At 41.9% G+C, this 23,744-nt stretch overlaps 1 protein-coding gene across 1 annotated transcript; it reads right to left on the reverse strand.

Moving 5' to 3' along the window:
* Positions 1-318: 318 nt before the first annotated feature.
* On the reverse strand, positions 319-1,578 carry LOC125013607 (lysophosphatidic acid receptor 6-like). Its single transcript, XM_047594409.1, has one exon. The coding sequence runs from the start codon at positions 1,519-1,521 to the stop codon at positions 595-597; it is 927 nt and encodes a 308-aa protein (XP_047450365.1). The 5' UTR covers positions 1,522-1,578; the 3' UTR covers positions 319-594.
* Positions 1,579-23,744: the final 22,166 nt, after the last annotated feature.

The following is a 23,744-nucleotide window of genomic DNA, read 5'->3' on the forward strand; positions in this document are numbered from 1 at the left end:
ATCAAGAGAGGAACTAATAAGAATAAAGGTGTATAGATTATGTTTTAACCCTAACCATCAGCATTTTAATGCCATCTAAAAAGTAATACGGGATCAACTAAAAGTGTATCAGAGCCCGGCGTGTCATGTCATATGCGTTCAGCATGCACTGTGCGATGAAACGCTATTTCACGGCACCCCTAACCATCTGAAACGTAAATAAAAGAGGACAGGAGATCGATTCACTGTCCCAAACACCGCGTCATATGCTGGCATCAAACAGTAGATCATCAGTAGATCATATTCATGCACTAAAATAAAATATGAATGGACATGGGATTAGTAAATATCCAGGTTTTATTATTTTCAAATTAATGCATAAAAGTTCTTAGAAAATACTTAAACAATAACAGCTTACATTTATATTCTGAACCACCTTTTTTGTGTATGATGCTCTGTATTCCAATATAAATATGTTGAAAAGTAATGGGCAGTTTACTTAATTGAGGCAGTTCGTAAAATACTTGTTTCTATTTCAGTCAGCAATTTGACTTCAGCTTCGCATTTAGTTCTGTAACATTCACGTCGAAAAAGTCAGACAACAAGAAATATTATTTAAGAAGTACTTAAAGCCATCTGTCCGTAAGCCATCAGGTCCTGTCCAGCAACTGCTCTCCTGCAAGTGACAATATCCTCTTTTCTCTTCCAGAAACCATCAAAAGAAAAGTAGTACAACAGTGGATCCAGACAGCAGTTCACACTGGCGAGACAGTTCAGCGCTGGCCTCAGATTATAAAATTTAAAACCCAAGGACACGGGCAAGAAAAACGCAGTGAACATCATCAAGTTCATGGCAAAAATCAGCATGACGTTCACTTTGTTGTTGATCTTCGCAGAGTCATTCACGTGTCTGTGTAGCGTCCAAGACACCAGAGCCGTGGTCACGATGTTGACTACCAGCATGGTGACCACTAGCACAAGCTGAACATAAGCCATGTCTGAAGCGCTCAGCTCGTCATCCAGATTTGGCGGAGAAAATCTAAAACAAGAAGACACATTGTGCTTGTCTAATTGTCTCGAAAATATCACACTCTCTGGGATATTCAGCACCACCACCATCATCCAGATGACTGAAACAGCTTTCCAGGCGTTGGACGAGTTTCGAAGATGGCGTGACCTCAGAGGGTAAACGACAGCCAGCAGACGGTCCAAGCTGATGAAGGTGATGAAGATGGAGCTGGAGCGGATGTTGTTGCGAAAGAGCATTGTGATCCAGATGCACGTCATTTTGCCCAAAGGCCACTTGTTTGTTGCGTAAAAGTAGACTCTCGTCGGTAGCGAGATGACAAGCAGCAGGTCTGAGATTGCCAGGTTGACCATGAAGACGGCGCTCGGGGATTTCAGGCTGTGTCTGCGAAGCAGAATCCACAGTGAAACGGCATTGAGAGGCAGACCCAGCGATATAACAGACCCAAAGACCAGAGCGTATACCGAGTTCTCCATTTCTGTCCCATTTTGGTACATGCCACTGTTGTTTTGCATGTTGTGCTTCTGTGAGGAATGCAGAAGTACATGCAAATGTAACTGAGACAGAAGCCACGGTAACCCCACCTCCTTGTCAATGAGATATTTCAAGATTACTGAACAAAGGCAGTTTCATCATGCTGAAGTGACACAGTACGTTAAAGCAGGAAACAACTTTGACTGCAAGAGTTGACACGATGGTGGTGTTCATGTGAAACAATGAACGAGTGGGAGTTTAAAGTTGTGGAAAAGTACTAAAATCTTTTTCTGAAACCACAGCCAGTACTGTTCTTTCCTTTACTAATACTCAACCATGTGTATTTAAAACAAGTCGATGGGTTCAGTGAACAAAACATAATGATACCTGAAATAATGTTAAAAATTTCCACTTGAAGCTGTAGCTTTTACGTTATCAGTCAATCATACTGTGTGTTACAAAAAATAGTATTCACACGCTGGTAATCTGTTCTATCTGTCTTATCTAATCTAATTTATTTTTGAGATCGCTAAAACAGTCTCCATCAGGCTTCTCTCTAAATGACCACTAGCATTTCCTATTTAAATTTGAGTTTAACCTCTACGGTCTTTAACACGGTGTATAACATTGGTTGACTAGTGAAGAGTTACCTAGTATGTTCCTGAGAAAAAGTGTTTGAGTCATCACCACCGCTTCATTCGAAGGGGACCAACTCAAATGTTTCTGGATCCTCAGACTTTTTGGATTATTTATAGATTGACAAAAACTGACAACCAGTTGACCACAAATTGCTGAGTTGAGAGTTGAATCTGCAGCCGCATGCCAAAGTGTCCTTGGGCAAGACATAAAACCCAAAGTCAGTGGCAGGTAAGTGTAATAGGCGGTATGTGCTTCTGCATCAATTTTACACTGCAGCTACGACAACCGCCCAGACCCTGATAACGTAACCTGACATGCACCTCCCCAGAAATGTAACTATGTATTGCAGTGACACTTTTCTTATTGGTTGTTTTGTATCAATAAAGGAAAGATTGACTGAGTAGGTTCAAAGGATTTGCATGACTTGTCTCCAGGAAAATATCTCTCGAAACATCACGACTAGCGATTTTACAGAAGGTAAATCGCCCACACCGGAGTAGGTTACGTGCATAGCCTACTGCACTGAGGTCAAGCAAGTTTCGGGTGGGTGTTACCCACAGAGTTTTTCCTATTGAAACCTCAGTTTCCCACTAGTTTATCAGAAATGAAAAAGCTACTTGGATGAGTGGTGAAACGTCTTCAAGAAATCCTACAAGTTCAGCTGACGTTATTCAACGCTTTTTGGACTGCATCTAGTCCTGTAGAGGCATAAATTGCACTTAAGTGTTTATGAGTGAATGAGAAACACTGCAAAGCCCTTTGACCATCACATGGTAGAAAAGCACAATGTGAGTGCATATATGTGTAATATCTGGTAGCTAAGTCAGCAATCCTTTGTTAAGTTTATTATGTTCTTTGGAAATGTGTTTCCAGTAGCTATCTTCAGATGATGTTTATTATGAGGGCTCTCAGCCTTATGTCACTTTTTCAAAATGCTAAACAAGACTTGAATCTGATGTCAGAGAGGTTTGCATCTTGCACAGCTGCCCATGTTGTTCTGCCTTCAGTGTGTTAAAGGTACAGCAGACTGTGAGAGTTTCGCACGTCGGTTCACACATCAGAAGATGTTTGACTCATTGGCTTCAGATTTTATCCGCCCGCTATCTGTTCTCTGTTTAATTTCAAGACCACCTGCTACTCAAATCTTAAAATAATTTTCCTGTTCTTCAAAAATGTTGTCGCAGAACACTGAGTTTAAGATGGTAGGCATGGCGATGAGTTTTTCACCTATAGCACAGATTTATTCTGTTCAAGCTGTGAATTAAAGGATATACTATATGCAAGATCTATTGACAAACCGGCTGTATGCATCGACAGTTACTTACATTCTGCAGTGTCGAGGATTACTATGATAATCTCGCCAGTGATATACTTCATATGGCATTTTGCTATCTACAGTACATACAGTGTGTATAGAAGCGTCTATGGTGGACTTACCTACCCTCTACTTTATATTTTAGTGTACATTTGAAAGACTAAACTTCTACACCTAAATGCGTACCACTTACAAAACCGAGTTATTAAGTGACATACAACACAAAAACGAGAAGTGTGACAAAGAAGAAGCCATTGTCGTAAAACAATATATGATATCATCATATGATATATGATATTCATCAGTACACGCCTCCAAAACATCAACCTACAGCCACGAGAGTCGCTTAGAGACATGCGAACATCAGCGCCGTAACAACCAATGCTGTTTGCCATGTTCACCATCTCATAATAAAATAATAATTTTAACTAAAATCATTTGTAATATATGTATTATATTGTAATATATTTATTATATCATATTTAAGTTAGGCCGTTTCATTAAAAAAGTGCATAATTACATGCGTGGACCATTGTGGCAACAAAACAGACACATTAAACCGCTTAGTCCCTCCAACATTAGATCCGGGTCAGTAGGGGGGTAGGGGTCTCATATGATTGTATATATCACCTAAGTCACTGTGTGACGTGATGCTGCGGTTTTGACATGTGCATTTAAGCCATCACACATTTGAGTCTACCTTTCTCAGCATTTTCCCACGGAGCTATACTTATACTACTTATATGAGATTATGTGGGTTTTTAGTAAAATTTCATGACACTGTTTACTGCCATGGACGTTTTGTGTCACCATAGCCTAGTGTCACCATAGCATAAGTGTCTCTGTCGTTGTTGTGTTCTGCCTGAGTGGCTGTTTGTGACGTGTCCCTGTCAGTTTCGTATAGACATGAAGTCTATACCGCAGAGGAATTCACACTTTTTTTTCATGTGATGAAAGCGTTAGCAGACTTTCTTCATGAAGAAGTATCAAACCCCACAAAGAAAGGACGCAGAGGCAAGACGGTAAAACTGTGACATAATGGTATGTACCAGCAACTTGCTACCTGCATTTGACCAACACGTGCTGCTAGCTTGGTGAAAAGGGGACAACGAACACACACAACAAAATGTATGCAGTGAGATCTGCACAGTTGGATACAGTAAATTGCAAGATAAGCGTTTAACTGGCCACAAATGGCAGCATTTGTGGTTGTGACCGCACACATCCATCATTTTATCATCCTTCTCAGAAGTTCAGACTGAGATTACCACATCATAAACACATTATTTATCATATCTACATCTTCTAGTATTTTCTTCTAAATGCTTCTGTGAACTTCTACCATGGGAAGCAAAGACATTTATTAGTTTTTGATTGCTATCAAAGATAAGCCAATTTTATCAACTGATCACAAGTTATTGTGATGTTCTACTTCCTCATTATGCTACGTCTTCTTCTTCTTCATCTTCTTCTTCATGGCAGCTCAGTTTCAAGGCACAGTACAGGAGTAAACTGCAAACAAATGTTCTTCTCCTTCTTGTGTTTCTCAATTTAAACTCTGACAGAAAATACAGCACATTGTGGTTTAACTTACTATTCCATGCAAAATGTTGCCATGATTTAGAGGTATACTCCTAGAGGGCAGCACCTGGAAAATGAAATACTTTGTGCAATAACACTAAAATTTCATACCTTTCACCTTATCGCACCGTCTCCAATTTACCACTTAAGCGCTTTTCCATCAAACTCTCTCAGCCATAACCTTTTTAGAAGATTGAAATCAAAATGGCTGCTGTAATGACAGTAATTATGTGATTTTGCCTGAAGTGTGGATCCTTTTGGGAGTCTTAGGCCGGCTCGCTCATCAGTGCATGCGGGGCACAAGACAGTCCAAATTGATTTCTCAGGATAAGCAAAGATGCCATTTAGTCTGGGTTGCGATATTTAAGAAACTTGAGTGTTTCTCAAGACAGATAATCTTTGTTGTTAGTGCTGCAGGTAAAAACACCCATTTGAAATGCTGGACCTGATGCTCAGTTAGGAGAGTAAATGTGGGCGAATGGCAGACATGTGTTTTCACATAGGAAAAGAATCCCATTTTCTTTGTCTCTACATCTTTACTGTTATTTTTATTCTGCCCTATTCCCTTTTGATTCTGTTTTCTCCGCCGACTGACGTTATCTGTGTTCGAGTTCAATGCAAAATCATGATTTGCAAAAATATACGTTCCTATCGGGAAGGGGAAGATAATTGCAAAGCGTCTCTTGAGTCTCTCACCTGTAACTGAGTATATCAGATAAACCTGCATCACTTTCCACTGTGTAAGCTCAAGCCTCCAATACTGCGCACAAGAAGTTTTTTTTTTTTCCACCAGAGCAAATGACATCAAGTGGAATGACATCCAACATGTGGTCGGATCTTAAATGTAACTGCATTGGATCTTCCTTGTACTTACTTGCACTAATTTCTACAATGACTACTAAATAATAAAGAGAAAGTGTGGGGCCATTTCTACAGCACTTCTATAGGCTATCAACCATGTGAAGCAACAATTGAGGAAACTACTTTAAAAATAAAGTCATGCATATTTGCTAATTTGTGACAAAAAAAACAAACAAACAAACAAAAAACAGAATGTAATTAAATAATCCTTCCCATATAAATGATGTAGGCTGTTATTTGTTCCGGCTTGCAGCCCAACCACTATAAATGTAACCTGGCTCACTTTAAACTTGGCTGGGGCAAATGTTAATGTGACTGTGCCAAAAGGTGTCAAACGTTATGTATTTGTCGCCCAAATGTGTTGCTGATCAGCAGTGCAGCTTTAAAAATAGTGATGCAATGTAAACATTGGGGGCAGGAAGGTGGTTTCGTGGTTAGCACTGACGCCTCTGGGCTCGAAGGTGCAGGCAGGATGGAGCCTGGTTTCCTCCCACAGCAGAAACACATGCTTGTTACACAAATAAATGATTATAAACTGGCCATGTATGTGACATAAAGCCCTGTCTGGTGTCTGGAAAATACTTTGATGACCCAGGGGTCTGAAAACTGTTGTCTGGAAGGTTTTGGATCATCCAGAAATCCTGGTATTGAGTTTTCAACCCCGTTTGTCACAGGTCCTACGTCTACAGTAACATCAGAAATGGGGGGCCTTTGGGGGCATTTCCTGTTCATAACTCTTGAAATGACTCTCTCTTTTTCACCTATTCTCATTTCTTTCGCCCCACTTTTCACTATTTGTCAGCCACGTCAGTTCTGTGTTGGCTTAAATGCCACTTGATGCTTGTTTCGTTACATGTTTTTTGCACATGACATTGCATCACTTGTCACTCTCCTCAAAAAGAAGAACCAGCAACAGAGTTGCGGTTAAACTAAACAGGGTCAATTCACTTTGCCTGTATGGTAAGTCGGAACGCAGGGAGGGCAGCAATCAGGGGAGGGGTGGACTGGAGTTTTTCCCCTCTATCTCTAATGAAATCAGTGGTCCATTTTTGGCCAGTGTGGATAAAATGCCATTCTCTCGCACCGGGAAGGGCGGGCAGACGGCCATGGCTGCACTCACTTCATTAAAATTTCCATTTCTTCAACAGCAGGAGTCACAATGAGCCGTGCTCTTGTGGCCCACAGAGCAAACGCGTGTCTCTGCGTTCGTGGTCAGGCATCAGTATGCAGCTGGTTCAGTAGCTGGAATATGACTCAATGCTGACCAGTGGGTGTGTTTTCGCGTGTCCATAAAGAGGGCATAGCGAGGTTCTGTTATGAATATGCACAAATTCATTCTTTATTCGGGTAATATCAGCACTGTAAACACAGCGACTCAATGCATCTGTCCAGAGCGAGCCTGCGCTCTGTCTCTGTCTATCGCCCTCCCGCTCTCTCTCTCTCTCTCTTGGTTGTTGAAGACAGCACAGCGCAGGAACGACGGACTGGAAAAGATTATATGCTTTAGCCTGTTTCTCTGCCATTACCAGCTGGGCCAGGCAATTAACCTGCTTCATATGTTTCTTCTGAGGCCAACAAAGCAAGTTAATCTGTCCCAAGCTGCGGGGACCTTACTTTATTAGAGAGGAAGAGAGGGAGTTGGAAACCATGCTCAAATGGTGCTTTATTGCCTTCCCTTTTCCAATTAGCAGCTGCCATCTTAAATCTTAGCAGGTTCAGAAAGTATGGGCTGATTACCTATGCAAATGAGAAGAAAGCTATAATAAAGCTGTCAACACAAATTAAACGGTTTTAACATAGGAGCGCGCTGCAGTCTCAAACATTGCCCACTGGGCTAAACAAAAAGCAACAACACCCCAGAGACGCTTAAAGTTGTATCGAGACAAACGGACCAGTGTATACGAACGTACCTGTGGGCTGAACTTTGGCCAGCACTGTTTGCTAAATAATCTCACATATAACCTGGTGCTTAGGAGCTCATATTGTAAAACTAAAATCGCACTTAAATAGATCCTACATTTACTGTATGAAGGTGATTTGCAGATTTTAGCAAGTTACAGTCAGAATGGGAACACGTAACTGACATGGCGATCGCTAACGCACAAGATGATAAGCTCGAGTTACTTCTTATGGTTAGCGTCTTCACTGATAAGACACTGCCAATACTGAACTGATTCAGCTAGCTCATCTGTGCTGCCAATGGCTGACACAGTTAGTTGTGTCATTGACTCATATCGCTGCACCGATAACTCGTGAATCCAGACCTGAGTTTTAGTGTGAACCATAAGCACTCTACCAAATGCCAAACTCTACACTCGTTTGGTGTGTTTTACCAAACCTTTCTCTCGAAAAAAGGACCCAATTACACTGTAAATTTCAGTTTGCATTATGTCTGTCGTTTCAGGAAATGATTCAGTGTTTTAACTTTATCTTGTTTAACGTCACGCATTTCCTGTGTGTTGTGACTCACTGTTGTGTAATGAAAGCTGAAATACTGTTATTTGGTCGTAAAGAACGGTATGTTTTACAATGCATTGTGGGTGACGACACTGTGCATAGGCGGAATGCTGCTTGTTTGAAAGGTTTAGTTGCTCCTTGTTTTTTTTCCTCCACAACAGAAGTTTTTGTCCAGTTTTCTTCACCACAGCAGGAGCAAAGCAACAGCTAATCCTGCAGAAGCAGCTGATGTATGACATGCCTCTGCAAAGCTTCGTGCAGTACTCAAGCCGTACCATGCCAGAGCCTGGAGAGTTTTCGTAGACGTGAATGCTCTTATTGTGTCATCGTCTTTTTGCTAGTGATGCAGGATGTTCATCATTTCCAGGCAGTGACGTCCGAGCAAGACACAGAATCCAAAGCTGCTTTTGAAGAGCAGCCCAAGACGTTGCATGGCAGCTTTTCCAGGGCTGGCGTGTTTGCGTGAGCGAGTATGAAACACTGTCCACCGATTTGTACCGCTTTTGACACAGTCCATTTATCTGCCTTTACACAACAAAAGGCTTGAGGAGATGGGCTGCCTCCTCTCTGTTCTCAATGGAACAAAATAAAATTATTTACTGTTGTTTAAATGACTTCCTTCTGTCAAGCTGAGCCAATCACAGACTTTCAGAGAATGACATGTTGTGAGAACGCAAGGGAAATGAATCACTTCATATTCAACTATCAAATAACCTCCTTCAGTGTGCCAGGGGGGAAATCCTTTCACTTTGGTCTGAAAATTGAACTTATTCGATTAACATGTTTGCTTTCATCGGGAATTTAATTTCTTTCAAGTCGCTGTCTATGTTTGGGGATCTGTGCATGTGCACACTAAGAAATCACCCCGGTGGATTTGCCGTCAGTGGGTGGCTCACATTAGTATATTTGTATCGATACCCTTGAGGAAAGTGTTGAACTAAAAATCATATGTAGTGTATACAAAGTGTATACTTGCAAGACCTTTGCAGTAACACAACCATAAAGAGCTGTCGCATGAGTGCCAGACTAGGAAGAAAACAGAAAACGAGTATGAGGAAGGAACTCATTGCCCACACGTATGTAACTGTAGCTGGCATCAAAAAAAGGGAACCTTTATTTGCACACCATACCATGTATGTTAATCTGGCATGAAGCATAAATCAAGGTGGAAAATGTAAATCCATAATGTGAATGAGCAATACACAATCCTTACCTATCTCCACCTGCTCAATTGGCTTCATGCAATTCCCAGAGACCACAGCTAAGCACCGTACTGGGAAATAAAGCCATTTGAGTGAGGCAGTGGGAGAGGAATGCATGCTGCATGTTGTGTTGTGGAACAGCATGGAGCAAAAACAATGCACGCTTAGCTGCATGGCAGGAAGCGTGATGAGCTACATTCTAGAAATGCAAAGCACAGAGGGAAGGAGGGAGCGGGACCAGGAGGGAAAAATGAGAGATGGGGGGTTGACCGTGTGAAAGAAGAAACTTGCGACAGAACAGAAGTGCAAAGCAGGGGTGTAGCTGCTAAGTAGAGAGGGGAAATGAGACAGGGAGGGGTGACAGAAACTGCAAAGTGCTGGATAACAAACACACGAGGTGAGGCAGAAGTTTGTAAAGCTCAGGGGGTGAAACAGAGAGACGGCGCGGTAGGATGAGGAGAACACAGCAAGTGAGATGTGGAAAAAGAGAAAGAATCAAGTAATCTCCTTCAAGTGTTTGCTTCTCTCTGGTCTCAGATAAAGGCTGTCAAAAGGAAGACAGGCAGCTTAAATGTGTGCATTGGAGTGAAATTTCCCCATTACAAAATTAGTCTTGTTTTTTTGACTAGTCAGACTAAAACAATGTGTTTGTCAGTATAAATACAATTTACAGATAGATTGTGTGCCGTTAGTTTTTTTTACGGTTCGCTGAAATAACTGGTGGGCACGTTGTTGGCGGGTAGAAGATCGCAAACTGCGATTGTGAACACGTGAGCACCATAATCCAAGGTGACTGTGACCCATGCCAGCCCTTATCACAGTTGACCATAAAAACCCTGCGGCCAAAGCAATACACTCTGGAGGAATAATGGTTACGTGCCACCTTAACAACACCTAAATAATATACTGTGTCGATATATTTTGGCCGTCATTTAGCCATGGGGAAACCTAGAAAGGGAGATGGACGCTCGAGTGTACAGTTTTTCTACTGGACTCTGGATTGCCTGGAACACACATGCCATAAGTGAACAAACAGAACAGTGAAAAGGCTGAAAACTGACCCAACTTGGTACATTAATCATGACATATTAAACCATTCAGTCTTTTAAGGTACATCCTGGTCTATTCAGTGGCATGTGTGAAATTACAGCAGGTGCATACCGCTGTGTGTGGTCTATTGTACATGCCGTTCACAGATGGCAACTTCCTGTGATGTAATATGAAGCCAAGACAGAAGTGCCAGGTGCAGTTCCTCTAATGGCTGCACCAATGTGATTCACTTCCCATCACATTTTAACACTCGGTCAATGTTACAATGTCCAGTGGTTATAAGACTGGTACAAAAACTTGCTTTCAGTTTCAATTTCTTTTTAGCACACCCATTTAATTGTGTCAAGTCTTAAAGTTGTTTCTAATTAAGGTTGTGGCTGGTTTTAGTGACATGTGGGTGCTCTCTCAGGTCACTAGCTGTCTGCCTTGGCATTACCCGGCTTCCTCAGCTCCACCTCTTTGCCAGTTTTTGATTTAGCAGTGAGTTAGACAGCACCAGGGTCTGTCGAGATGGGGACCGCCGGAGCCACCGCAGACACACTTAAAACCACTCTTCAGGAAACCTGTGGTGGTGTCAAGGAAGGTTTGTTAAACAGCCAGTAGTCTGTAGAGGGAACAGAGGTAACTGCTAGATTTCCTATATTGGAACCATACCAAAATCTATATGCTACACTTAACCATAACCTAACTAATGCCACCGGTAGAGAGGCAGGCTTTAACAAAGGGAAACACAATCTGAATGGGGAACAACTGTGCAACAAATGCTGCGCAGTGGTCTGACTGAAAGCCCATTTTCAACCAACTCCTTCTACCTATGGGTGAGAACGTCTCATTCTGAAAAGATTTGCAGTCATTACAGACAAAACGTTGGGGATGCTTCTTAGGTGGGAATTTCTGGATTGAATTTATTACTAACATCTAGACCTTTAAAGTAATGGAGTTATACGCAGCACTCAAGTTCTTTGGTTCCAAAGAAATCCCTTTCTTAATGCCTCTCAGAAAGAGTCATTTGAGCACACAATCCAAGCAATCGGGCCCAAAGATGAGCAATACTACATTTTCATTCAAAGTGGATGGAGGGTCATCTTTGAAGACATCGCTTAGTTCCCTGGCAAAGTTTAAATTCAAGTTTGCAGACCATTCCCTGGTCTACCACACCAGTTTTGATGTCTAACCTGACATATTTGTTATGTCACTCGGTCATAGTGTTTTCTAATTTGTGTCGATAACAGTATAGTGGGTAAAACCCACAAAGGTTGTAGACAAAAGGCAGCACACCTACGCATTTTCATAAAACCACAGACCCTGTTGCGCATGATCTTCAGTGTAGATTCAATGCATGATTCACCGCCTTTGTGCACTTTTTTTCCGCCATGTTTACATTGACACAAATTTATTTCCCACCCACAATAGTGAAATTAAATATCCAGACTAGCTTTAGCGCAATGTCACCTCAACACAGTACATCCCATCCTCGCCACTTTTATCAGTGACAGAATTGCTTCTTAGGTAAAAGTGCAACTCTGAAGGAAAGAAAAAATGTCAAGGCTGCCTTGGCATTTTCTCCACTTCACATTCTCCTTGCCAAGCTTATGCTCTGCTTTGCCATTTCCGTCCAAGCCGCCAACTCACAGCCCGGCCCACTACCATCTCATGTGCTTGCCAGCAAAAGTAGATTACAGGGAGAAAATGTCATAAACTCTATGGAAAGGAAGCATAGGTTGTCAATTATACATGTCCCACTCTGCTGCTATCTCTGACTCTCTTTCTTCCCCCACTCCAAGCGACTTGGCCGAGCCTGGCCTCATATCCCCATCTCCTCCATGTTTTCTCCGTCTAGGTCTGACATCTGTCTTTTATCGCGCACATGCACAAAACAGCCCACATGTATGCTGCAGGAGTGACGGTTGTCACAGCTGGACCAAAAATACTGTGATGGGTTAGAATTCGGCGCAGCCTGAGCAGTGACAAGTAGAGAGCTGTGTTGCAAGGGATTGAAGCATGCATGTGTACATGCAGATGGCTCTATAAATAAACCACTTCAGAAAGGCCCACAGAGAAAGACGAAACTAGTGCAAGAGTAAGGGTTTGCTGCCAATAAAAGGCAGCTTCAGCAGAATTTCTATTCACTCCAAATGCATTTTGTGTGATTTATTTCTTACTTAGACTAAATCCGGACTGTTTTTGTTTGTTTATGAAGTCATAAACAATAAGATTGAAGACCAGGTGCAGGAGCTGTACGCCTCAAAACGCAGTTCACCTAATCAGTACAGGAAAATGACTCCTTGCAACTAAAATCTCTTACTCAGCATGATGAAAAGTGACATTATGCATGAGTGAAAATGAGTAAACTCGTTTTTCTCTGCATTAAATTTTTAGGCATGCAATATACATCTGTCCATATAAAACCCTGCCAGGTCGTCAGTGTCTCTGCACTTAACAGCTAACTCAGCCCACTTAGGAGGAAACTGATGGCCAACTAAACAAGCTTTCACAATTTGGTGAAGTTGAGAAAAAATGGGTTAGTTATCCAGTAATTTTATTTTAATTATTTATTTATCCCTTGGGATAAATAAAGTATCTATCTAATCCAATTTAATCTAAACACTAGAATGGGATCAGTGAATAGACAATGACTCAATTAGCTTTAGTCTCACGTTGTTGGTGCAGAAGTAAATGTACCGAAAGCAAGAAAAGAAACCTGAGTGTAGTTTTAGTTATAGTTTCCTTTACAATTTCCTTTTAAAGGAAATATCTATGTAATCCACAACCGTAACTCGAACACACACAGCAAGAATCAGCAGTACTCACTTACTCGGTGGTGTTCATCGTAGACGATCGTCCAATCGTTTTGGACACTGTATGACCACATGCTCACCCTTATTCTTGTTTTATTGCTTCAGTATAAAAAGTAGTCCAGGTTGTAATCGTCTGTACGGTGCAGTAACAGTACTTTTCCACAGTGCGGATTTGTTTGTTAGTTGTCACTGTATGAACCAGTGGGGGCAGAAAAAATAAGATAAAAGAGGAAACTTGACAAGGGACAGAGGGAACATGGCTGACAAAGAGAGAAGCTAATGAGCTGAAGAGGCCCAGGTGTGTTGGCAGGCGGAGCTCAGGTAACCGTGGAGCAGATGGGAGGAGCCATAGGCACCTGCTGGAGGGTGAAGCAATGGGAGGGTGGGGATTAACAGAAGACGTGAAGAAAATCATGGGTTTCTGATTTGATTACACAATTAATGTTGCGGAGAGGACATATTACAAAACATGTAGGGCACTCCCAACGTGCCTTCCAAACTTGGTGTCACAAGGCAGTCTTGAGGGGGGACGACCCAGCCCGATCCTTCACTATAACTTTGCAGTATGTCAACGCAAAATGTTCTTTAACACAGTAAAATGACGTGTAAAAATGTTTAACATGCATAACATGACATGCAAAATGCTAGTCGACTTCTTAAGCAGAAAGTGCTTGTGCTTGTAGAGTGTGTTTTTTTGTTGTTGTTTAAATTTTTGGGTTTTTTTGCCCGAGCAAGAGATATTAGACGTAGCTTCATGTGTGTGAGACAATAAAACATGTATCCTTTTATTTCAAGAATATAGATTTCATTGATGCAAAGGATTACTTTCTGCTGTGTTTTAATATTTGCATGAGAGCATTAGGAGGTTTCATTGTTGTGTTTGACACACTGTCAGCAATGTCTGGGGCCCACCCAAGTGAAGTGAAGGGACAGTTACACTAGAAAGATTCTGTAGGTATCTCTCTCTGCATACATTTTTCAGAAACACTCAGTATGCAGATAAGGCGGCATCACCACAGTCTCTCAGGATAGGTGTAGTGATTAGCGCTGAGTACTGAGAAGTCACTTCAGCATGTTTCACAACAGTGTGGTGCAATGAGTGTGATAATCACACTGACACAACGGCAGGTACATCCTCTCTTGGCACGCAATACACAGTATATGGGAGACATTTTTATGAAAAGTCTGCTAAAATTACATTATTTGTTGAGTAATGAAGTGACAAGAAGTAAATATAGCCCCAGCGGAATAAAAAATGAGCCTTCCTTCAGATGCTAATTCACTCTTATTTTTCATTTCTTACATTTAAAAAAAAAAAAACTCAAATGCTGGCAGCTTTGGGTGCACCCGTAGTCTGGTACTTTGTAACGCCACTTTTCCTGATTTCATAACTCACGGTGCAAGAGTCCTTCTAATCTTGATTTGAGGTGTGATTCGGAAGTTAATCCTGTCATGGAAGCCAATCTCTCTCCAGTTTTAGCTTATGAAATGACTGCGTGACTTTTGAATACAGAATTTGCTGATGCTGATGTGTGCGATCTATTTCTACCATTATAGGTACATCTTTCAGGAGGAGCTGCAAAGATGTACTACAAGATGTACTACTACTTCACTGTACCTTGAGCAAAGTGAGTGCACACTGAATGATTGCACACATGAATGTAGCACTGGTCACCAGCCAGCAAATCTGGGTTCAAACTGGAAACCGGTAATCTTCATAAAGCTGATAATCACAATACTTGTTTCCATGTCAACACTGAAGATATGTAGAGTATTTTTAAGGGGTATCAAGTGCTGATTAGTAATTGTTATAGAAAGATAAGTCATCTTTATTGTATGTGTTTGTAGATTTATTCTTTTAGACGTGCTGTGCTTAATCAGTGCCATCGTGATTGTGTAGGTCTCCCTTGTGTCTCCAAAATACTTGTGACTCATCATAGAATGGACATGGGCCTTCTGAGGGTGTCCTTTGGTATCTGGCAACAGAATGTTGTTAGTGTTAGTGTTTTCTGAGGGGATCCTGCCATCAAGGAGTGTCATTGTTATGTGGTGGGGGTGTCTGGTCTGGTCTAGGTGGGGTGGAACATGTCTAAGTAACATCCACACGAATGCCAGGTCAAAAAGTTTCCCAGCAGAACATTGAATTATCACAAGACGATCAATGTTATGTTCTTCTCCTGTCAGCGGTTTTAATTTTGTGGCTGATCGGTGTACGCTACTAGAGTCACATATATTTGACCCTCTGGACCCTAAAGCATTAAAACATGTGGCTGGTGTGAGCCAGCCTCTGAAAATACTGAACCAATATTGGCATTCTTCATCACACTACTACAGAAACATGAAAGCAGGAACATGAAACGTGAACTTCATTTTGAAGGAAGAAATGTACCATTTGTTCCTAATCTCTGCTGATTCCTCTGATTACGACTGAGCCGTCAGGTCATCAGAGAAGAGCACAGAAGCACTGAGCTACCTTAATATGCAAAATTAATCTCACCTGCCCTTTTATTTATTTTCCCGGGCTTTCATCTGCTTGCCCACTCCAATCTAGTTCCACTAGACGTCATAATGTATGGAAGTCTTTGATCGAGAGCTTTATTACTGCTTAAAAGGGGAAACGGGTGGGTTGAATTAAAAGAGGAACAAGTGGATGACGCACATGGTAAAGACATGGACAAGATGGATACACAGAGAGATAGAAGGTTGAAGGGGCGACAGTAACAAAATGAACGGCCCCATTCATCAGCTGGACCGTTCTTCTATTGACAGCACATTGTGAGAGCGGGATTCCAGTGTCACTGAGTGACAATCGGCAGGTTTGCCTTCCAATAAAAAAAAAAAAAAAAATCCAGAGCTCTGTCAAGGGGCTATCTTCTTTTCGGATCGCTCTTAAATCTCCCATCTCACTGCTGAGCAAATATCAGTGGTTTAGGAGGAGTCATAATGTGCGGGAACGGAACAAACAAACTTCTGCGTGGACACTGGATACTGGAGAGCGAGGGGATTCTCTTCAGTTTCATTCACAGTGGGAGGAAGAAGATGAAAGCTACAGCAAGGAGCGAATTGCTCGTTATGGTTGGTGCTGGAGTGAAGAACACGCCTACCTCTGAATGTGTGTGTGTGTCCATTACATTCATATCCTCTGTCTTCCCTGCAGCATGTATACACTCTAATGACCTGCCATCACTTCTGAAGCTGGATCCAGCCCCAGTTGTGTGAGCGCAGTGACACGATCGCATGGATGATCTACCGTATCTCGCCCCTCCTGCCACACAACAGGCACAAGCACACACACACTTAATAAATTGGACTACTTCCAGAGACACAAGGGCCCAATGTGATAAGCATTGATCGTGGTGTTCGTCTAACATCACTAATAGATGTACTATGGTCCCATGACGTTGTTTCCAAATGATCTCCCTGGTTATGACACTAAAGGGCCGGTTCACTACAAAACCACAGATATAAATCCTTACCCCGCTACTCGCTATTGGCTTCTGCTGGCATCGTCCATCATAGTGCTGCAGCTACGCCTCTATAATACCCTTCACACCGTCTGGAATGGCTCCAGTTCTTAAAATAGTGTCAGGGACTTGGAAGAAGGTAGAGTGCACTAGGAAAAGAGGAAACGAAAGAAAAGATGAGAGAGAATATGAAAGGGAGGAAAAATGACTGCGGTGGTGCTGGTAAAGAGGGCTCCTATTAGGGCAGTGGTGGGAGAAATATTGGCCAGTGTAGCCCCGTACCATTTGTCCTCGTCAGGATCTTAAATAGAATCGGGATCAATTATTCATGGGGTCCATAACTTGCAATAAATGTTAGCCGAGACGGTGCAGCCTGGGCAAGACAGAAAAAGTGAGGTTAGTGGCAGTCATAGAGGACCAAGTTTAAAAGTCGGGACAAAACAGCCGAACAACCTGAATGTGACATTTAAAGGCCCTTTTCGTTTGTTCGATGTGCCACTTCAACAGAATGGAACAACAGGCCCAGATGCATTAGTAATTGACCGCAATTACTTTCTGACATTCCGCAGCATCTACAGCTGCATGCAAGGATTTGACCACAGTTTAAAAAACGGTGCTGATGTGAAGTTGGTATGCTGTGAAAATGCAACCACATCAAGGAGACACAGACATAAAAGAGCGCATTTGAGAACGTTTACATTTACAGCAACCACATTTGCTGGGGGAGCAAGGCCACTTGTTACTATGGCTACAGTCCAACTTTCATAATTATTTGTAATCTCTGGGTGCCGCTTCTCTAGGTGCTGTTTCTCTGCTCTGGCAATACATTGGCTTTAAAAAAATTTCTAGCTACTAGGACAAGGACACTCCACTCCATAGAGATTCATATGAGCATTTCCACAAATTCTTATTGCAGAATCTGCAGTCACAGTTTGATTGCACCACCATCAGCGTTGAATGAGTATGGGTGGTAAAGGTGCAATTTTGTAAAATGGCTTGTAAAAAGGTATACCACCTTTCTCTATATGGGTTCACTGTTGTTTCTCTTAAATATTCATGAGATACTTAAGCCACTTTCATCATGTTGCATGTTTTTTTCTGCATATGGACTCAAAATGTACTCAAACCAGTAAGGAATGATGGATATATGAAACTAGCAAGTACTACCTAACCAATGGCAAGAATAGGCAAAATGGGCAACATGGCAAATGCACAAACCTTAACCACTGTTGTGTTTACTGTTTCAACTGCTGACTGTCTATCCTTCGACATGACTGGCAAAATGTTCTAATCCTGACCTTTAGAAAAGAACTCTGTGCTTTCTTTGTTGTTTGTGTTTTGTGCATAGGCAATAATTTGTATACGAAAAGAAAGTACCGTACTTTCTGTACGCAAGTCACTGCGAGGTGACTTTGGGTGGATGGTCGGTGTAAGTAGCTACACTAGCGTGTCAGACAAGGCCACAGACCACATCCTGAGATCCAGCGTGTTAAGGTTCAAGGCTTTTTTAAAGTACTGCAGACAGCGTATCCTATGCAAGTATGGTGTGGGTTTTGATGCAGTGGTATAAACAAAAAAAGTCACTGACAGATAATGTGTTCAGTTAAAGCAAAGTACACTCATCATATCTTGTAGACTAAGTGAAAGCCACAAAAGTTCAACTATTCACATGCATTGGATGTTTCCAAATCAAACTTTGTTTTTTTAGAGGAGAAAAAAGATAGTTGTCCAAGCGTGTCTGCTCTAAATCTGACTGCTTTTCATAAAACATGCATAAGGAATATAACACAAAAGGGGTCTATAGCTCTTGTAAGTATGAGAGTCTACTACCTAGTTCAGCGTGTACAGCTATAAATCAATATGTAGCAAATAAAAAAGTAGTTTACTCCCCTGGAATAGCACTGCTAAGAAATACGGTAGCGGTTACAGAGGCTATACAGTTGATTTAATATGAATTTCCCAGTCTACACATCGACACAAAAAGGAAGATTATAACAGCCCTGCATGCACACTCTAACACATTCACTCATCACTGCGATTTCTGTTTCTTTCACAAAAAAAAAAAATATAGACTGTAATTAGCTGTGCATTAGTTACATCTGTGAAATAATTGCTGTTTGTTTCATATCACTCAGTCTCAAATGTGAGCATGGAGCAGTGATGGCTGAATAATACTTTGGATTTGAGAATTTGGATTCTCTTCTCCATCAAAATGTCCCATGTATATCCACCGTGGCTCGGAGACGCGAGCCTGAGGCCTGAATTATCACACAGAGACAGCTCTGGTGATAATTGACTGAAGGAATGCCAGGCACTTACTGATGAACATGGAAACACTCCACCGTGCATCTCCAAATGGCTTTAGCGAGCTAATGGTGGTGTGGAGGAAAAAAATGAGCTCACATAAGGCAGGGGAGGTAATGTAGCTTCCAGCTCAGCTCATTTTCTCCAAACGAAAGAGATAATCTGGACCCCCCGAAGGCCTCAAAGACTGAAAGCCTCACGAGCGGAAAGGCCAAATAACTAAGAGAAATTAGACGTGAACCTGGGCCAAAGTTTTCTCATTCCTCTCCCATGCCTCACATCAGAGGCGCTGACAATGTTCCCACAATGACAAATAAAAGTGAAATAACAGTAATATCCCTTTCGCTCATTTTTGTCTTTGGTCTTTATTGCTTTCATTTCTGCCTTCCTTCCCTCAACTTACATCACTTATTCTTTCATCATTGTTTCCTGTCTCACCCCTCTCACCGCCCCTTTCCTCTCCGTGCAGACAGAAATGCAGACTGACTGTGACGACTGGAGCACTTTCCATATCCAGATGGACTGGCAACCAACTGTCTCAGCAGAACGGGCTTTTGTTTCCACCACCAGCTCCTCTCTTCCCCTCTCAACCTGCACAACCAGGGCCTGAGAGGAGCCGCAAGGGTTTCATGCCACCAGCAAAGACGGAAATGAATGTTGAGAAACACACCAGATTTATTATCTACGTTAGCTATGTCTAATGAATATTAAGATATAAATTTTTAAAAAAACTAATAAAGATTAAAAAAAAAAAATTAAGATTAAAATAATATAAATAATAAAAGAAAAAAGTTATCTATTTTTTTTTATATGTCCAGGCATCATCATACATCATACATTTCTTTAGATATTTCACTGGAATTTAAAGCGATAATTACCATATACTTACCCACTAGGTAAAGATGAGCTGAAACCCCAGTCCCCTACAAACTGAATGGAACATTCTGCCCTGCAAAGGCTAACATTTAGACAGGTGATTGGAGGTGATTGCTTTTGTAAGGTATTGGTCATCGTCCAAACAAGAGGCTGAGGCACGATGGAGAGCGTATTGAGAAATAGAAAATGAAGAAAATGTAGAAACAACACGGGGACATCAAACAATCAAACAGCCACCCTAAGGGCACTTGATGATGCCTGATACAGTTCAGGTAAAGAACACTATGTGCAGTGTTGGGAAAGCCAGGTCAATATGGAACTGAGCATGCGTGACATCACAAAGTTTGGTTGGCGGGTGTGTAACCAGGGTCACAGGTGCAAATCCTGTGTCATTATTTTAGAAGCGAATGCAATATTAACATAATGCTTCTTAATATTTCTTAATTATACCTTACTCATACTTTTAATTACCTTGAATTAATTACTCGCGAGGCCTCAAGCTATTCAACCTTGGAAATTGTTTTGTTTTCCTCTTGACAAAATGGAACACACTGAAGTGTTGCGTTTGGAAATATGACATGGTTTTTAAAGCAGCTTCACCCCCTGGAAACAATTAAGAAGTGTGTTCTGACTTCTAATGTCACCGCCACTTTCCACAACACCGTTTCTGAGTAATAATAGTTACTAATAGTGTAAAATCTCTCCAGGCCATGACACGGGTCTACAAAAACAGGAACTGAAAACACTGGTGATTGTCAAGACCCTGACTAGATAGAAGAAAACGTGCAATGGCAGCCTGGTGGAGGCCGACTCGGTTTTTATCAGAGTATGAGTCTGGAATAGAGATTGATGATATTAATTTTTTCGGGCCGATACCAATTTTTTTTTACATCAGCATTGGCCGATGGCCGATGGCCGATATACGTGCAGCACAGGGCTGCCTGTGGATGCACCTATCTGTACATCTTGCCGGGAGAAAAAAAATGTATCGGCGAACTCACCCTGGTATTGGTCGATACCGATACCAGTAAAAAACGGAAATATCGGCCCGATATATATCGGCCAGTCATTATATGATCGATCTGCAGTCTGGAAACACTTCATTTGGATTTCATAACGGAGAACCTTTTAACTAATAGAGAGGAAGGTTGGGGGGGTGGTCTTAAAACCAATCAGAGCCATTTTGTCTCAAATAAATATAAGTCAGTGGTTCACCGATGACATTGAACACTACGTTGACATACATAGCTGAAGGTTTACAGCCAAGAAGCTGTTCAAATACAACCAATACTCACACAAGCAACCACTAGATCACTAGTACACTAGTGGTTATGATAGGTGTATCTGTCATAACCACAGACTACTCATAGTGATGACGTCATGTAATCCACTGACATGTATTAGAGAATATCAGCCCATTGACATACACAGAGCAGCCACAATGTTAAAACCACTCACAAGAAGTAAATAACACCAATCACGTTGTGACAACTCAGTGACAAGTCAGTGGTCTGCGGGGAACCTTTTTGGACTTAGACGTGTAGCATCCACCAAGACCACACCAGGCACCCCTACCTGATATGGCAGCTGTTCCCAGCAAGATGCAGCCTGACACAGGCACACAAACACGGTTCGGAAACAACTTAAGAACACATGAAAAACAACACTCCAAATCCTCCAAATTTACTAGATCCCAAACTGGTCCAGTATGTGTGGGGTGGTCCACAGAGGTGCCTCCACTCAACCCATAGGACCTAAAGACCCCCACTAGAAACATTCTGCGATGAGTCGCAATATTAGGAAGGTGGTCATAATGTTATGTCTGTTCGGTGTGTATCACTGGCAACGGGCGTCTTGCTGTACTAAGAGCATAGGTGAGACTGAGCACATAGATTCGGTTTCAACAAAATGAGAAAACAATTAAATTACAGGGTGAACGTCGCAAAGCAGCACAATAGTCTGTGTCAGCTCCTTATAAATGTGTCTGTGGATGTGCACACAACATGCAGCCTCACCCTCACGACTCGACAATTGGTTTGCTTTTTCCATTAAGTCTAATTTTTGTAGGACAATTCAAAGTGAAGAAATAAATTGTTTTACGTTATTCCCAATCAAATTTGTCATAGTCTCTCTCTCTCCTTTAAAGTCATAAGAAACACATCCCTGTAGAACCATATGTCTTGTTTACTCAAAGCGCATGACATGAAAAGAAACATTTCATATTATCCATTTGTACTGTTTCACAAAATCCAATAAAACTATAACGAATAAAAGGCGTATAATTCTACAACTGTAGGATGTTCACTGAGAGAGGTTTGAGTTAATAACAAACTAGGCAAATATAAATCTCTGCATTTTGTTCTGGGCTTTTTGCCTCGTGACCCTGATTTATAAAAGAAACAGAAATACAGCTTACAGGAACATTACACTAATCTGAACACAAAAGTGAGTACAGACAGAGCAAAACTAATCTTTCGCCTCCATTTCCATCTCCGTGCTGCACCCAACCCCTACGCTGCAAAATGCGAATCTGGACACCCTTTCCCTGGCTGATCCCCGAGGACCCTCAGCCCTTTTCCAGCTCCACATAGGAAGCCCCATGTATTATGCATCACTATCCAAGCCTATTTTGGAGCAGAGAAGGGGGGAAAAACAGAAACACTGAGCTTCGCAGGCTCCCGCAATCACACCCACAGTTGCTCATGTTTCGGTGGAAAACGAACAAGGTCTCGTTCTGACCGTATTACCAAGAGTAATACATAAAATATTTAGCATTGTCATGCCCTTCTTCCCCTCTCTACTTCCCAGTTCCAACTTCCTGAGGGGGGAAAAAAAAGAAAAAGGGAAAGCTGGCAGAGAGCTTACAGTATGTTTTCTTCCTGTGATTATCTGGATGGTTTGATGGTTAGTATGTAAGGAAGCACAGTGTGAATTGGTGGAGGTCAGGAACACAAGATTTTTTTTTTCCCCCCTCGGGGGGATGGCGTGACTCACACGGAGGCAGAACACGGGATTTGATTTATGGTGAGGGGAACGGTTGTGGGTTCAGATTGGTACGGGCTGGATCAAAGTGCTCGTGTAGCAGAGCGATGATGGTCGGGCAAGGCGAGGCCTTTAGCATGCATAAATGGACAAACAACCACAGGCCAGTGTGTATAGTACATGCATGCATTCATGACGGCATACAGGGCACGGAGCTTGCTGTTTAGACCGGGCCATTTGTCTGAAGCAGCGCACACCTACGGTAGAATAGGTGACCTTGACACAGAACGCACCGCCACAGGTACCTGACTTTGAGAATGTGTGAACCTGAAAGGGCCCCCGTCTATTGACATCAAGGCAGTCTGACCAGACAGAGCTATTATTTTCTTCTCTCCAAAGGGCTGCACACTATTTGTGAGTGTGTGGAAGCAATGAAAATGGACTGACTTTAGCCATAAAGGGCTTTTTTCTTTTTTTTTTTTAGAAAGAAAATGACATTTTCGGTGTCTCTCCATGTGTAGGCATGATGTCCTTTAGCGTGCCTGAATCGGTCTCACATGGACATTTTTCCCGTTTGTACTGATGCATGTAACACCAAAAAGGCTTCCATGAGGAGGATAAAAGCAAAAGTCATTCAATTGTGTGGGAACGTTGGTGCCTTTTCAATTCTCAGAGGGACATCAAAGCACACAGCAAGACGCTGTCCTATTAGAGTCCATGGGTGGGATGAAAATA

Source organism: Mugil cephalus, chromosome 9 (genome assembly GCF_022458985.1).
Source record: "Mugil cephalus isolate CIBA_MC_2020 chromosome 9, CIBA_Mcephalus_1.1, whole genome shotgun sequence".
NCBI lineage: Eukaryota > Metazoa > Chordata > Actinopteri > Mugiliformes > Mugilidae > Mugil > Mugil cephalus.

Excerpts from the sequence above, each read along its gene's own strand:
- LOC125013607 (XM_047594409.1), bottom strand. The coding sequence starts at position 1,521 with ATGCAAAACAACAGTGGCATGTACCAAAATGGGACAGAAATGGAGAAC.